This window comes from Phyllostomus discolor, chromosome 4 (assembly GCF_004126475.2).
Source record: "Phyllostomus discolor isolate MPI-MPIP mPhyDis1 chromosome 4, mPhyDis1.pri.v3, whole genome shotgun sequence".
In the NCBI taxonomy this organism is placed as follows: domain Eukaryota; kingdom Metazoa; phylum Chordata; class Mammalia; order Chiroptera; family Phyllostomidae; genus Phyllostomus; species Phyllostomus discolor.
Genome location: NC_040906.2, coordinates 2,537,191 through 2,550,014, shown reverse-complemented (window position 1 = coordinate 2,550,014; position 12,824 = coordinate 2,537,191). Strand labels below are relative to the sequence as shown.

Below are 12,824 nucleotides of genomic sequence, written 5' to 3'. Positions count from 1 at the left end.
CAGCGCATAATTGAGTCTGTTAGCAAGGACTTCAGCAAGAATTTTGCAATCAGCGTTAATTAAGAAGATGGGACAATAATTTGTGCATAATTCCAGATCTTTTCCTGGCTTGTGAATCAGAGTAATAAGAGCGACGCTCTGGCTGGTGGCGGGATACTGTCATTAGATGCTGATTTATAAGTACTTAGAAAGGTTTAATTTCATTTTGCTCCGAGCAGGGGCTCCCTGCCCCCACGCCCTTCGCTCGGGGCCTGTGGCCGAGATGACAGAGAGCGTTGACTGCCATCCTTCCCTGTCACCGTGACCCCCTGCATCCCGTGGCTGGCTTTCCCCCCGCGGCCGAGCCCCCCACTGGCTGGTCCGTGCTGTTCCTGATACTCTCATTTGAGGTCGGGGACCATGTTGTTATGCTGCGTGTGTGCCTGTGCATGCCTGGGCGTGTGTGTGTGTGTGTGTGTGTGATGCAGAGCCAAAGGGTTGTGCACAGCTTCGGTGGGGGCTTTTTTTTTTTCACGGATCCCCCTGACACATGCCTCTGGGTGGGCAGGCACCGAGGGCCCTGACTTCAGGCCAGGAATGAACCGGCAGAACGCGCTGCTCCACACTGGCTGTTGGGCGGGACGGGAACGGATGCGGGCCTCGCTGTCCCACCCGTGAGGCACAGCCACGGGACGAAACATGGGCATCACGGGATACCAGGGAGAGCACTGGAGTCCAGCCTCCCCCCCGCCCCTCTGCCCCGGCTGTGGGGCCTCATTCAGGCCCGCGGGAACCGTGCCAGCCACAGGTCCTCGCTGCACCGGATTCCTCCCTCTGCCTCTACCTCGGGCTGGTTCCCGTTCTCACATGCTCTGGGCCGGGGACTCTTTCTCCCTGACAATCAGGACAGGGCTGGCCCCAGCCACCCTGCTGCTTAGGTGGCACCTTCCGGCTCCTACACCAGCCTCCCATCAGCCTCCAGGCAACGCCCTCCCTGCCCCGCAGGCCTCCCCTGGAAGGCGGATGGTCCGCGCGGGCGCCAAGAGGGCGCGGCGGGGCGGTGACTCTGGTCTATACTCACGCCCTCAGTCCCAGAACCCTGGTTCGTCTGCTTCGCAACGACCCCAAGAGACGGCCCATTTCCTTCAGTGAGGAAGTTCAGGTTCAGAGAGATGGACCGGCAGGTTCCAGACTGCCCAGGCAGTGGCGGACCCAAGGCGAGAATGTGGCCATCCCACTGCCCTTCTGCAGCTGCCCCCGTTACACTTCCCGTCTCTGAGTTGCCGGCAGTGCCCACGCTCTCATCATGGCTTCCAGGGAGCCCCCTAAGGCCAGGGCTATGCCCACCTGCCTGACAGCTAAGGGTTCGGTCTGCCCTGGGGGGAGATCCTCCCCAGGGGCGGCCAGGGGCGGCGGCTGTGGCCCCCATGCCAGGGCGCGTTGGGCAATACCGGTTGAATGAGAAAAGTTCGATTCTGCAAACAACTGCATCTTGGTGTGTGGACACGTGCCTGCCACATGTTCACCCACGCTCGTGCCCACCTCCCCACGCAGCCCCACCTCCCCGCTCCACGCTGCTGGGTGAGACCTCTTAGTGAAAACCCAGTTAGCAGTTCTCTCGCTTGCCCCCAGATGCGTGCACGCCGCCGCCCCACACACAGCGGAACGCCCCCGGTCTCCCACCCCACTCAGGAATTCAGGTAGCATCTTGACTTGGGTGCAATATATCAGCAGCAAACTCACGGGGTGCTGACATCCTTAATAATAGCAATTAGTAATCAGTTGTTCCTTAAGTAGTGTGATTACACCAGTTACCAAATTGTACTGTCGATGCATCTGGGGGCAAGATGGGTCTCGCGGCCCCTCCCCCGGATGTCCTTCTGCCTCCCCGTGCTCTCAGGGGCGGCTGGGGCGACAGGCGTCGGGAAGAGGCAAGGACAAATAGCACAACTGTCACGAGCATTACGCGGCAGAGAGCTGGCTTTAGCAGAAAGGGGAGTCAGAGGCTCTTTGCAGAAAGACCAGCCCCAGCGGCGGCTGTGGGCGGGCAGGCGGTGCCAACCCGGCTGAGGGACGGCCAAGGAGCTGGGCACCCCCCCCCCCCCCCCCGCGGAGCAGGGCACCCGGTGTCTGAGCTCCTTCTCAGGACCAGGAGCTGGTGCCAGGAGGTGGGCAGGGCAGGGTGGGCCCCCTGCCCGTGAGGGGGCTGTATTTGGGTGTGGGAGGTTCGGTGGGAGCAGAACCCGGCCCGGCCTGGCCGTGTGCTTCCGTGGCTCGCGGACACTGGTGGGAGGAGGGGTCAGCGGGCCAGGTCAGCGGGGCCAGGCTTCCAGGGAGGCGGCCCCGGGTGCGGGGTCGGGAGGGGCAGGGTGGCCTCGGTGAGCACAGGTGGGGGGAGGGGGTGCTCACACGCCTGGGGGGCTGAGTGCCCTGGAGAGGCTTCCGGGTCCTTCCCAGCATCCCTCAGGGCATCCCAAGTCCAACCTGCGGGAGAGCAGGTTGCTTTGCTGGGGCGCAGGTGAGTGGAGCCTTCGGGGGGCTCCTGACTGAGGACCCTTCTCCTGCCACATGCCTGCCGCCGGCCGGGGAGGGAGGGTGTGCTCAGCGCTTTGTCTCGTCCACAGTGGGGGCTGCATGGTTCAGCTGCACGTGTACACCTGAGGGAGTTCTCCGGAAAAAGCTGCTCCCACCGCTTTCTCACCTGGCACCTCTTTTTCCCTATGCTTTTTTCTGTGACGCCGATGGGGGCGGGCTGGACTGAAGCGTCATCATTTCCTGTTCTGTTTGGGGTGGGGTGGGGGAGACCAGTCCAGAGGCCCTTGGTCCCCGCGTGTTCATGTTGACAAGCAGAGAAGACTTTTATGTTTCTTCGCTTATTTTTGCAAACTGTCCTCTTCTGAAAAATACCCAGAATTCTGCCAACCAGGTCGTCCTCGGGAGGGAACACGTTTCCTTCCCCGCTTCCCAGAATGCTTTTGGCAGTGGGACACTTGGTTTTCGTCCCCTCCGCTGGCCCAGGTGGGTGCCCCCCCGCTCTGGCCCCTCGCCGGCCGCCACGTCCCTCTGTCATCCTGTGCCACCCGCCAACCACCTACTTTCTTTACTGTGTGCGTTCCCACTGTGGGCTGCCTTCCAAGGTGTGGCCCCAAGTTCTGGCCGCACTTTGGCCCTTCTAGAGACCCCACCTATGTGCCCAGACCCAAGCATCTCTGGTCCCGGAGTCAGGGGCAGTCCCCAGGGGCTCAGCGGGGCTCGGGCCTGTGTGGGCAGAGCTCCGGTCGGCATCAAGGCGTGCCACTCTTTGTCCGGGCGCCCGGCTCCTGGGCGCGCCCCGCTGTCAGGACAACCAGGAAAAGGGAGACGCAGGGGACAGGCTCTCCCCGGAGACTCGAGCGGCTGCCCAGCCTCAGGGGGAGGCAGCCGGGGGCTCTGCCCTCTGCTCTCCCTCCTCACCACCTGGAGCTCAGGCATGAGCATCGATGCCCCAGGTGCGCTCCCTTTCCATGCACTTCCTGCGTGTGTGTACACACATGTGTTCATTTGCATGCACACACCCACACGGCTATGTGCATGTATGTGCCCATGGGTGGGGCACATGCACACATGTACATCCATGTGCCACACGCACATATGTGCATGTGTGTGCATACACATGTGTGTGCGGAGGGAGCCTGTCCAGTGGTGGAGAGGAGCCCTGAGCAGCACTCAGGGGTCAAGACCGCATGGCGGAGGGCGCCTTTGACCAGCCAGGGAACAGCACGAAACAAGTACGAGCAGATCTCAGGGCGGGAGAGCATTTGCAGCAAACACGACACAGCGATCTTATGCAGGTGGTATGTGAAGAAGTCACACAGAAATGACAGACAGATACGGAGACACGGGAGATCCTGCGCACGGACCCCACCAGACAGGCCACGTGAGAAGAGGCCTGACAAGGAGGACAGGACCTGCGGGGGGCGGGGCCTGCCCCGGGGCGCTGAGGGTGGGACAGAGGGGCAGGCTGTGGAGGGTGACCAGGGTGCGCACCGCCCTGCAGGCTGAAACGCCAAGCTCACACTCGCCACCCCCCACGCCAGGGCGGCCGAGACCCAGGAATCCTCTCAGAGAACATCTGGAAAATTCTCCCAGCCCTGTTCCTGCCACACACGCAGCTCTCAGGAAGTCACCCTGAGGATACAGCCTGAAGAAGACGGAGCCCTGTGCATGCTGATAAAGACGCTAATTACACCGTCATGGATAGTGGCAACACGGGAAGCAGATTCCCCTCTGGTCGGCGTTCGCTTCCAGCATTTGTGGCTGATCAGCTCAACAGGCGACTGAAACCCAGACGGCTGAGAAGCAGCACGGCAGCCAGTGCGGCTGCAGTAAGTCAGGAAGGAGAACCCCAAGTCACACCGAGATCGAGGACAAGGACATGTTCTGGGGAGGGGAGGGGAGGGGAGGGGAGGGACACGCAGAGGGCCCGGCCAGGGACAGAGTGGAGAATGAGCCCAGGTGCCCCGGATGCACCTCCCTCTGTCTAAAGGTTGGTTTGGTGCTGCTCGGCCTGTGTGCACGCAGACACAGAGGGGGTGGACAGCTGAGCGTGCATCGTCCACCTGTCCCCCCCCGCCCCACTCCCCACCTCCAGCACTGGCCCCCCCGTCACCCACACACGGGACAGGTCACTCAGAGTCGCACACAGGAGACTCGCCGCGGTTACCTACGAGCACCCCGGGGGGCAGCGGGGCCCAGGGGTCTTTCATCCAGTCGTCGTTGGCCAGCTCGATCACGGCGTCCACGGGCCGGACCTGCGTGCAGACCACGTCCCGCAGCGCCTCGTCGTCCCCGGTCTCCAGCGCAGACCGCAGCCTCCTTGCCACGCCGGAGCCGAGCGGGTAGTCGGGAAGGCGGTCCGAGCCGGACATGGCGAAGCCCGAGTGTGGTGGCCAAACCTCTCCTGTGCTCGCCACCCAGTCCCGAGTCAGCAGCTGCCCTGAGCGCCGAGTGGGAGGCTATAAATAGAAGAAACAGGCTAGAGTTACCGCAGTGGGGGAGCGGGGGGGGGGCGCCTGGCACCGGCCCTCCCTGCCCCCCTCGCTGGCAGACGGACACCAGGCTCCCCACCGGCCCAGCTAGGACGGCTCTAGGGATGGGCCGTAGACGTGAGGGTGAGGGGTGGGGAGGGAGAGGGGCAGTGTTTGGAAGGACGATTCTCACAGGTGCTGCTGAGCGCTGTGGCCTCTTGTCCGGAGTGAGTCCCCTCCGGGGACTGCAGAGCCGCCTCCCGGCCAGGGCTTGGGACCTATGTCCTGTGTCCGTGGGGAGAGACTTCACGGTGCCCTGCACGCCGGCTCCTTCGCCCCCTCTAGCAGCCGAGTCCACTGGGCTGTACACTGGACGCGTCTGGAACTGGAGGGAGTGGAGTGAAATCTTTGGTTCCCAAATTCAGAGACAGGCCGGCCGGCACGAAGAAGACTCGGGCACCCCGGGAGTGGACGGAGCAGGCTCCCCACGCGTGAGCAGCTGCCTCCGCCCACCGGGGCCGGCCACTCGGCTTAACAGGAGGGCAGAGCCCCTCTTGTTGACGTCTGTGCGTCCCGGGGGTCACGGGGGCCTTTTCCTCAGGGCTGGTGTGCCTGGGGGTCCGGGACTCCCACGTCAGCCTGGCCCAGAGCACGGCCGCCCCGGCGGCTCCCTGTACCTTGAGGTGACCCGAGGGGCCTGGGCCACATCATGTTGCTTCTCAGGGATGAACACAGTTGTGGATTCTTTTTGAACTGAAACGTGTCTTTGCCATGTAACACCGTGTAAGACGAAGGTGCGCATGACGTGGAATGACACCTGTGTACGCTGCGCTGTGATGGCCACGTAGCGTCAGCCGGCTCCTCCGTCACCGCACGTGGCCATCGTTTCCCTGTTGCGGTGGGAACAATCATGATCCATCTCCCGGCAAGAGTCCCCATGCAGGGCCCTGGCTGGTGTGGCTCAGCGGACTGAGCGCCGGCCCTGCAAACCAAAGGGTCGCTGGTTCGATTCCCAGTCAGGGCACGTGCCTGGGTTGTGGGCCAGGTCCCCATTCAGGGTTGCATGAGAGGCAACCACACAATGATGCTTCTCTCCCTCTCTTTCTCCTTCCCTTTCTCTCTCTCTAAAAGTAAATAAGTAAAATCTTTAAAAAATCCGAAAAGAGTCCCCGGGTGGGGAGCAGAGGCACCGCAGTGGAAGGTCAGCCGCCAGTGGGCAGCCGGGGCCCCCTGAGGGACAGCCCCCAGGGGCGCCGGGACTGAAGCAACCCCCATGCAGACACTTGCGACACCGCTGGCCGCGGGCCCTGCCCACAGAGGAGACGGGAGCCCGTTGGCTCGGCCTCCGGCCCGGGCGTCGGGCCAGCTTGGCAGAGAGTGAGGTTGGCCCTTGGTTCTTTCTTCGGCCAGAGAATCACAGGTGGGGACAGAAATGTTTGAACCCGAATTGCCAAGCACACATGCTTTGCAGCCCCGAACGCCTCCCGGTGGAAGGCCGCCCGATCCCAGCACGCGGGGAGCACAGCACACACAGGGGGGAGAGCGGCGGCCGCGGGAAAGCGCTGGGGACGCAGCGACTTGAGAGCGAAGGGAGGACGAGGAGCGATGGCCGTCCGCTGCAGATCAGAGGGGAGGCGAGGAGGAGCCCTTGCGAGGCGGCGGGTAATAAGGTGACAGAGCCCCCAAGCGCGCTGCACGCGGGCCCTAATTACCCGGCGATGGGCTGGGTGTGCAATCAGCGGCTCACGTGCTATGCTAATCATCCCGGCTAATTTTGTTATAATGCGGTTCTTGATCAACCCTGCTATGTATAAATTAGGAATTGAAATGTAACTAACACAAATTATATTTAAGGCAACAGGAATCGCTTTATTTCGGGGTGAGCTCTCCTGGTCTCTATTTCTTCAGCTCTTCTTTTCTGATTAGCTCATGGGACCCCCCACCACCCGCCCTGCAGCCCCCCTGCCCCCCCCCCCGGGGCTCACCACCACGCGAGGGGAGGGAACCTGCACGATGTTCCCCCTTACCTTCTCGGAAGCCGCACGTTCGACTCTCTCCCCCTGCAAACGCCCTAGGAAGGGGCAGAGTACATGCAAGCGAGCAGCGGCAGGCGGACCCCGGCTTTCTCTGAACCAGACAGAAGTCGCTTTACTGTTCTGCTTCAGTTTTTAAGTCATCCTTGGAGGCACCGTGGTTCACGTATTTCAGGGATAAATGTTGCCTGTGACTTACGTCAAGTAGTGTTTACACGTGTGTTTAGTTAGAGGACTAATAACACAGACGATCCCCATCGAGAAGCATAAATGTTTTCTAGAGTTTTCCGTGTCCCGTGAGGAGGGCAGGCTGGTGCGGCCGTGCGGCGTGGTGTGAGGAGCCCACCGGCGTGCCGTCACAGAACGCCAGCCTCGGGGCTTTTTCTCCGCCCATCCTCTGGGTTTTGAACTACTTTGTAGCAGAATAACAGTGCCTGGGGGGGCATGGCGGGGGTCTAATCCAGTCTCAGGCCAGGATGGGACTGACCATCGGCGAGCGTCAGCTGCCCACGGACGGTCAGGGTCTCGGGGAGCGGTCAGCCCCAGGGACTCTGACCCCACGGTGGCCCCGAGGTGAGGGACCAGCCCTGTGCATATCGGATGAACTCTAGGCAGCCTTGGCCCAGTTCTAGGACACGGACCCACCCGGTCTCAGGGGCTTTTGGGGAGCTGCTCCTTCAACCCTCGGCTCCTCGTCCGTCGGCCCGGGGGCTCTCCCGGCTCTCGTCTCGCTGCCACACCCGGCGGCGGCGCTCCTACCGCGTGGGCCACGCCGCGGCTTCCTCCCAGGCTGGGGCTCCAGCCTCTCGCATCACCCCGCTCCTCCCCACAGTCCAGCTTGGGGCCCCCCAGCCCCGGAATCAGGTGCGTCTCCCTGTGTCAGGAGCTGCTTTTCAATTGGCCTGAAGGTTCCTCTGTGTTCCCTCGGATGCATCGTTTTGGGCCTGACCGTTGCGGCGAGACAGGTGCATGGACGTGTCTGCCCTTCCTCCGCAGGGGGACGGGCTCGCCAGCCTGTGCCAACCTGCGGCTGCGGGAGGCCACTTAGCAACACGGCCTCGTTCCGCAGTCTTTAGGGGTAGCTCCCTGGACACCGAGAATTCGGGGGCCCTTTTGGGGTTCCCCATGTGTTTCCGAAGGCTTGAGGCAGCGCGACGGGGTGTGGGCACGGGCCGGGCACGACGGAAGCCGTCTATGCTCTCGTGTTCTGGTTTTCCCACGGGGACGTGATGTGTGAAGGCAGAGGGGCGGGCCGTGTGCTGGGAGATGTGGGCGGTTTCCACTGGTGTGGCCATCACGGGTGAAATGGCGAGCAGAGTGGGTTCCCCCCGAGAATGCCCGGTGGCCCCGGTCTGAGCCAGGCCCTCCTCCAGGTGCCGGGACGATGGGGCTCTGTCCACTCTGAGCTCACTGGCCGGGCGTCCGGACTTCCAGCGTCTCTGGGCCACACTGGAAGGAGAGCTGTCTTGGGCCCCACGTTAACTGACCAACACCAGTTACTGTCTAATTGCAAACGCCCTATTGACAATACCGACCAGTCAAATCCAGCAACATGTTGGAAGAACAGTAAGTGTGGCCAACTAGAATTTACTGTGAGATGGCAAATTGTGTTTAGCTTAAAAAACTCTACTCCTGTGTCTTATCTCTTAATACGTCAAAGAAGAAAACAGGATCTCCATCTCGACAGGAGCTAAAATAGTATTTTATAGCATATATCATTTATTTCTCATTAAAACTTCCAGCAAGCTGGAACAAAGGGATGCTTTCTTACACGATCCAGGTTATCCGTGTGAGAGTAGCGACCGGTCTCATATCTGATGCTGAAATGAACACGTGCACCCGGTCAGGAACACGGCAGGAAAGCTGACTGCGACCTCTTCTCTCTGCTTCTGTCGGGGATCGATGAGAGGCGGCCTCAGGCAGATGGGCCCTGAGGGCCAGTGTCGTTACCGACAAAGGCCCTGAACGAGGTGTCATCAGGTCTGACGCCAGAGGGGCTCGTGAGCAGTTCCAGCATCGGGCGACCACCCACCGCCACGGCCCGGGCTTCTGCTTCCCACCCGCACCCCCGGGGCCGGCCCTTCCCGGGGGGCAGAGCGGCCAAAGGCTGCCCTCTCCTCGGAGTGGCAGACCCCAGAGAGCCCAGGAGGGGCTATGCCAGGCAGGAGAATTCTCTGTCCCTGAGACAGCGGGCAAGTGCTCCCAAGGAGACAGATGCGGAGTTTGGGGGCCACCAGGGGCATCACACACGCACGAGATTTTGTGCGTGGAAGCGAGGCCAAGGGGACCACGCACAGCATTCTACACTTTTTAAAAAAATATTAACTTCCCTCTTTTTAAAAGATTTTATTTATTTATTTTTAGAGAGGGAAGGGAGGGAGAAAGAGAGAGAGAGAGAGACATCAATGTGCGGTTGCTGGGGGTCATGGCCTGCAACCCAGGCATGTGCCCTGACTGGGAATCGAACCTGCGACACTTTGGTTCACAGCCCGCACTCAATCCACTGAGCTATGCCAGCCAGAGCTTATTCTACACTTTTTTTAAAAAAGATTTTTATTTATGATTTATTCTTAGAGAGAGGGGAAGGGAGGAGAGAGAGAGGGAGAAAAACATCGATCAGTTGTCTCTCATAATCGCCCTGACTGGGGACCTGGCCCAACACCCAGGAACGGGCCCTGACCGGGAATCAAACTGGTGAAGTTCCAGTTTGCAAAAGGATTACCCACCCATGGAGCCACAGCAGTCGGGGCGGTACTCCACACGTTTCAGAAGTTTAAGTCAGTACGAAGCCAGGAACAGAAGTAAGAACAATACGTAGCTTTAAAAAATAAAAACGACCGACCGTCATCGGCAGGTGACTCAGCTGCGAACCGCCAGGGAGCCCCTGGGGAGAGACGGGTGAGAACTTACAACGGTTGGTGTTCGGCAAGCGAGCCCACCGCCCTCCCGAGTGAGCAAAACCGAGAGCTCCCCTGGGTGCCGGCGGAGTCAGAAAGCGGGGCAAGGTGTGTCAGGGAGAGTCCCGGAACATGGAGTCACGCCGCTGTCCAGGAATCCAACACAGGAAGAACCTTCCGACAAAACCCGCCCTGGCAGACCGCATAACACGTAATGGAGCTAATGCATTCCAGAAGAATCTAGAAGAGGACAGATGTGCCCCAACAAGCAACTTCCAACTTCCAAGTATCAAACAGCCCTGAGACCAAACAGTGTGAGCGCGTGTGAGAAACAAGACTGCCCTGACCTTGACCTTCCTCCGCAGAGGGCCCCCCACCGTCCTGTGAACGCAGCTCCTGTGGCGGGAGGGCCCGGGAGTCAGGATTATCCAGCTACTGGGGACCCGGTGGCCCAGCCGGGTGCAGCTGTGGCCGCGTGAGACCGCAGACAGCTGAGTGGGCCCCCACTGTAAGAGGGGACCTGCAGCTCAGAGGGCGTCCTGGACAGAGCACGGGAAGGGGAAACACCCGACGGAGCAGAGGGCCGGTGATGAGGGACGGACCTGGAGCTGGAGGGGCGGGGCAGAGAAGGGGCAGCACCTGCAGGGTGGGGGGAGGAGGGTCTGTCCGGGGTCCAGAGCAGCGGGGAGGGGGTCTGAGGGAGCCTCCTCTTTGGGCGGCAGGACGGTCCGAGCCCTGTGCCTCGGGAGAGGGAGAGACGAGCAGGTGGAGAGACAGAACCCAGAAGTGAGCGCCGCAAACACCCGAGGGGCTGACGGGCAGGGGGGCCGGTCAGGGGCAGCGGGGAACGGGAGGGGGCAGCTGCCGCCCTGCGCGCTGGGCACCCAGGCAGAGGAGGCTCCTGCCCGAGCTCGGCCGTCCTCCCCGAGTCTGTCCCGAGGGGCCGATGGGAGACACGGCCTGCCTTGGGTCCCCCGCACACTGGATTGTCCTCGGGGGCCCCAGGGTGGCCACAGAGGCCGGTGGGGCGAGGTGTCTGGCTCCAGGGCCGCCCAGCTGCAGACGCAGGAGGAGAACTTGACCAGCCAGGACGGTGAGTGCTGGAGGCGAGGGGACGTGACTCCTGTGGTCGCCCCCGAGAGCTCGTGGGCAGGTGCTGTTTGAACTGAGCCTTGGGGGCTGGGTGGCACTTGGGTAGGTGGACAGGTCTCCTCTCGGACGGAGGGCACAGGGTGAGCCAGAGGGTGTGGCGGGACCGCGTGGCCAGGCCGGCGGGACGGGAAGCCGTGGGCGTGGGCCCTGAACGCTGGGAATGGGGAGTTGTGAGCGCTGTCCGGAGTTTCAGAGACGCCTGGGAAGGGTCCGGGTGGGGGGGGGGCTTCAGAAAGGCTGGTTTGGCACCGCTGGTAGAGACGGCGAGGCCGGGGTGCCCGGGAGAAAAGAGAAGGCTCCGGCGTTATGGACGCGAGCCACGGTGGCCCAACAATGGGATCGGACGTCTACGTGATTATGCAGCTAAACGCCTGATTTTAAACCCGGCACCCTAATTAAGCATAAATTATTTTGCCATTCAAATGAATTCTGGCTGGAAGCCTCGTCTCCGCCGGGGGCAAGCGGGGAGGAGGGCGGGGGAGGGGGGAGCCGCCTCCGAGCCACAATCAGTCTTCCCCTCGGTTTCCGCCCAGAGTCCCCCCCGGCCGCCTGTCCTCCACGCTGTGCTCGACCTTCGCCCTCTGGGCTGGCTCCCGCCTCCGTGGAGAGGCTGTCACCGTGGACGTGGCCTGTCTTCAGCCCGCCAGGGACAGCTGGCGGGGAGCAGCAGGGTCCCTGTGGGGCACTGCGTACACCTGAAGTTCTGAGTCACCAAACCAAGTCCCCTTAGAGGAAAGGAGGGCAGGCCCCCACCCCCCCATGGGGGTTCAGACTGCCCCTGGGGGAGCTGGGGGGAACCTGAAGCGGGGACATGGACAGGAGGGGCGCCGGTTTCACGCAAACACGGGAGAGCAGCGTGGGATTGGGACTGCTGACTGTGAGGGGCTCGCTGTACATCCAAGGAAGGCGTCGAGTTGGCGTCTGGCCCAGCCACCTGCTCTCACCTGGATTGTCGCGGAAGTTCCGAAGTGCCTCCCTGGTTGTGCCCGGACAGCCCTCCGTCGGGGTGGGAGGTCCCGGTGTGGGAACTTGGGAGTCGTCAGCACCGGGTGACGTGCGAGACCCTCCGGTGGGAGCGCACGGTCCAGGGAGCGAGTGCTGATAGAGAAGTCGTCGAGGATGGGGGGGGGGTCCGGACAAGAAATCGGGGGGTGCAGAAACGGAGGCCGGGGGGTGACTGCCAGGAAGCCACGCTGGGAGCCGGGGGGTGGGGGGAGACAGAGGGCGGGGCTGGGGGGTCCCCGGGTCCAGGGGCCTCGGAGTCTTCGGAACACCTCCTGCCTGGAAGCTCCCCAGTGCGCCCCCCCCCCAGAAGGTCGGGATGGGGCAGGTCTCCGCACGCAGACGCCCGGGTGACCAGAGGGGGTAAACCATGCCGCCTCCCGCTGAAGGAGAAACCACGGGAGAGATGGCCCTGGAGTGGGTGTCTGAAACCCACACACAGCAGCTTCACTGGGGCGTGACTCACAGCCAATGAAATTCCTTCCTTTTACGTGTTCGGTTTTGACACGGGCACCCAGCTGCGGGACCCCACTGCCACGGGGACGCCGTGGGCACAGACCTCAGGCCGTCTGCCGTGGACCCTCCTTCTGCGATTCTCGGGCACCTTGGGCGGTGTGGGTTTTGGGGCCCCGAACCTGAACCCCACTGTGGACGGAGGCCTGAGCACAGGCGCACACAGACCCCCCGCATGCACCCAGGCAGGGCGAGCGTCCTTGTCGCAGCTCACAGCGCCCCCTGCTCCCCAGGTCCGGCCC

The 12,824-nt window shown here is 62.3% G+C and overlaps 1 protein-coding gene across 1 annotated transcript in view; it reads right to left on the bottom strand.

The window, feature by feature from the left end:
* Positions 1-4,921, bottom strand: part of ASB18 (ankyrin repeat and SOCS box containing 18) — a 41,125-nt gene extending 36,204 nt beyond the window's left edge. Inside the window, exon 1 of the mRNA XM_028509005.2 lies at positions 4,686-4,921. Within this exon, the coding sequence (XP_028364806.1) occupies positions 4,686-4,886 (201 nt within the window). The 5' untranslated portion in view covers positions 4,887-4,921. The remainder of the gene's footprint in view (positions 1-4,685) is intronic.
* Positions 4,922-12,824: the final 7,903 nt, after the last annotated feature.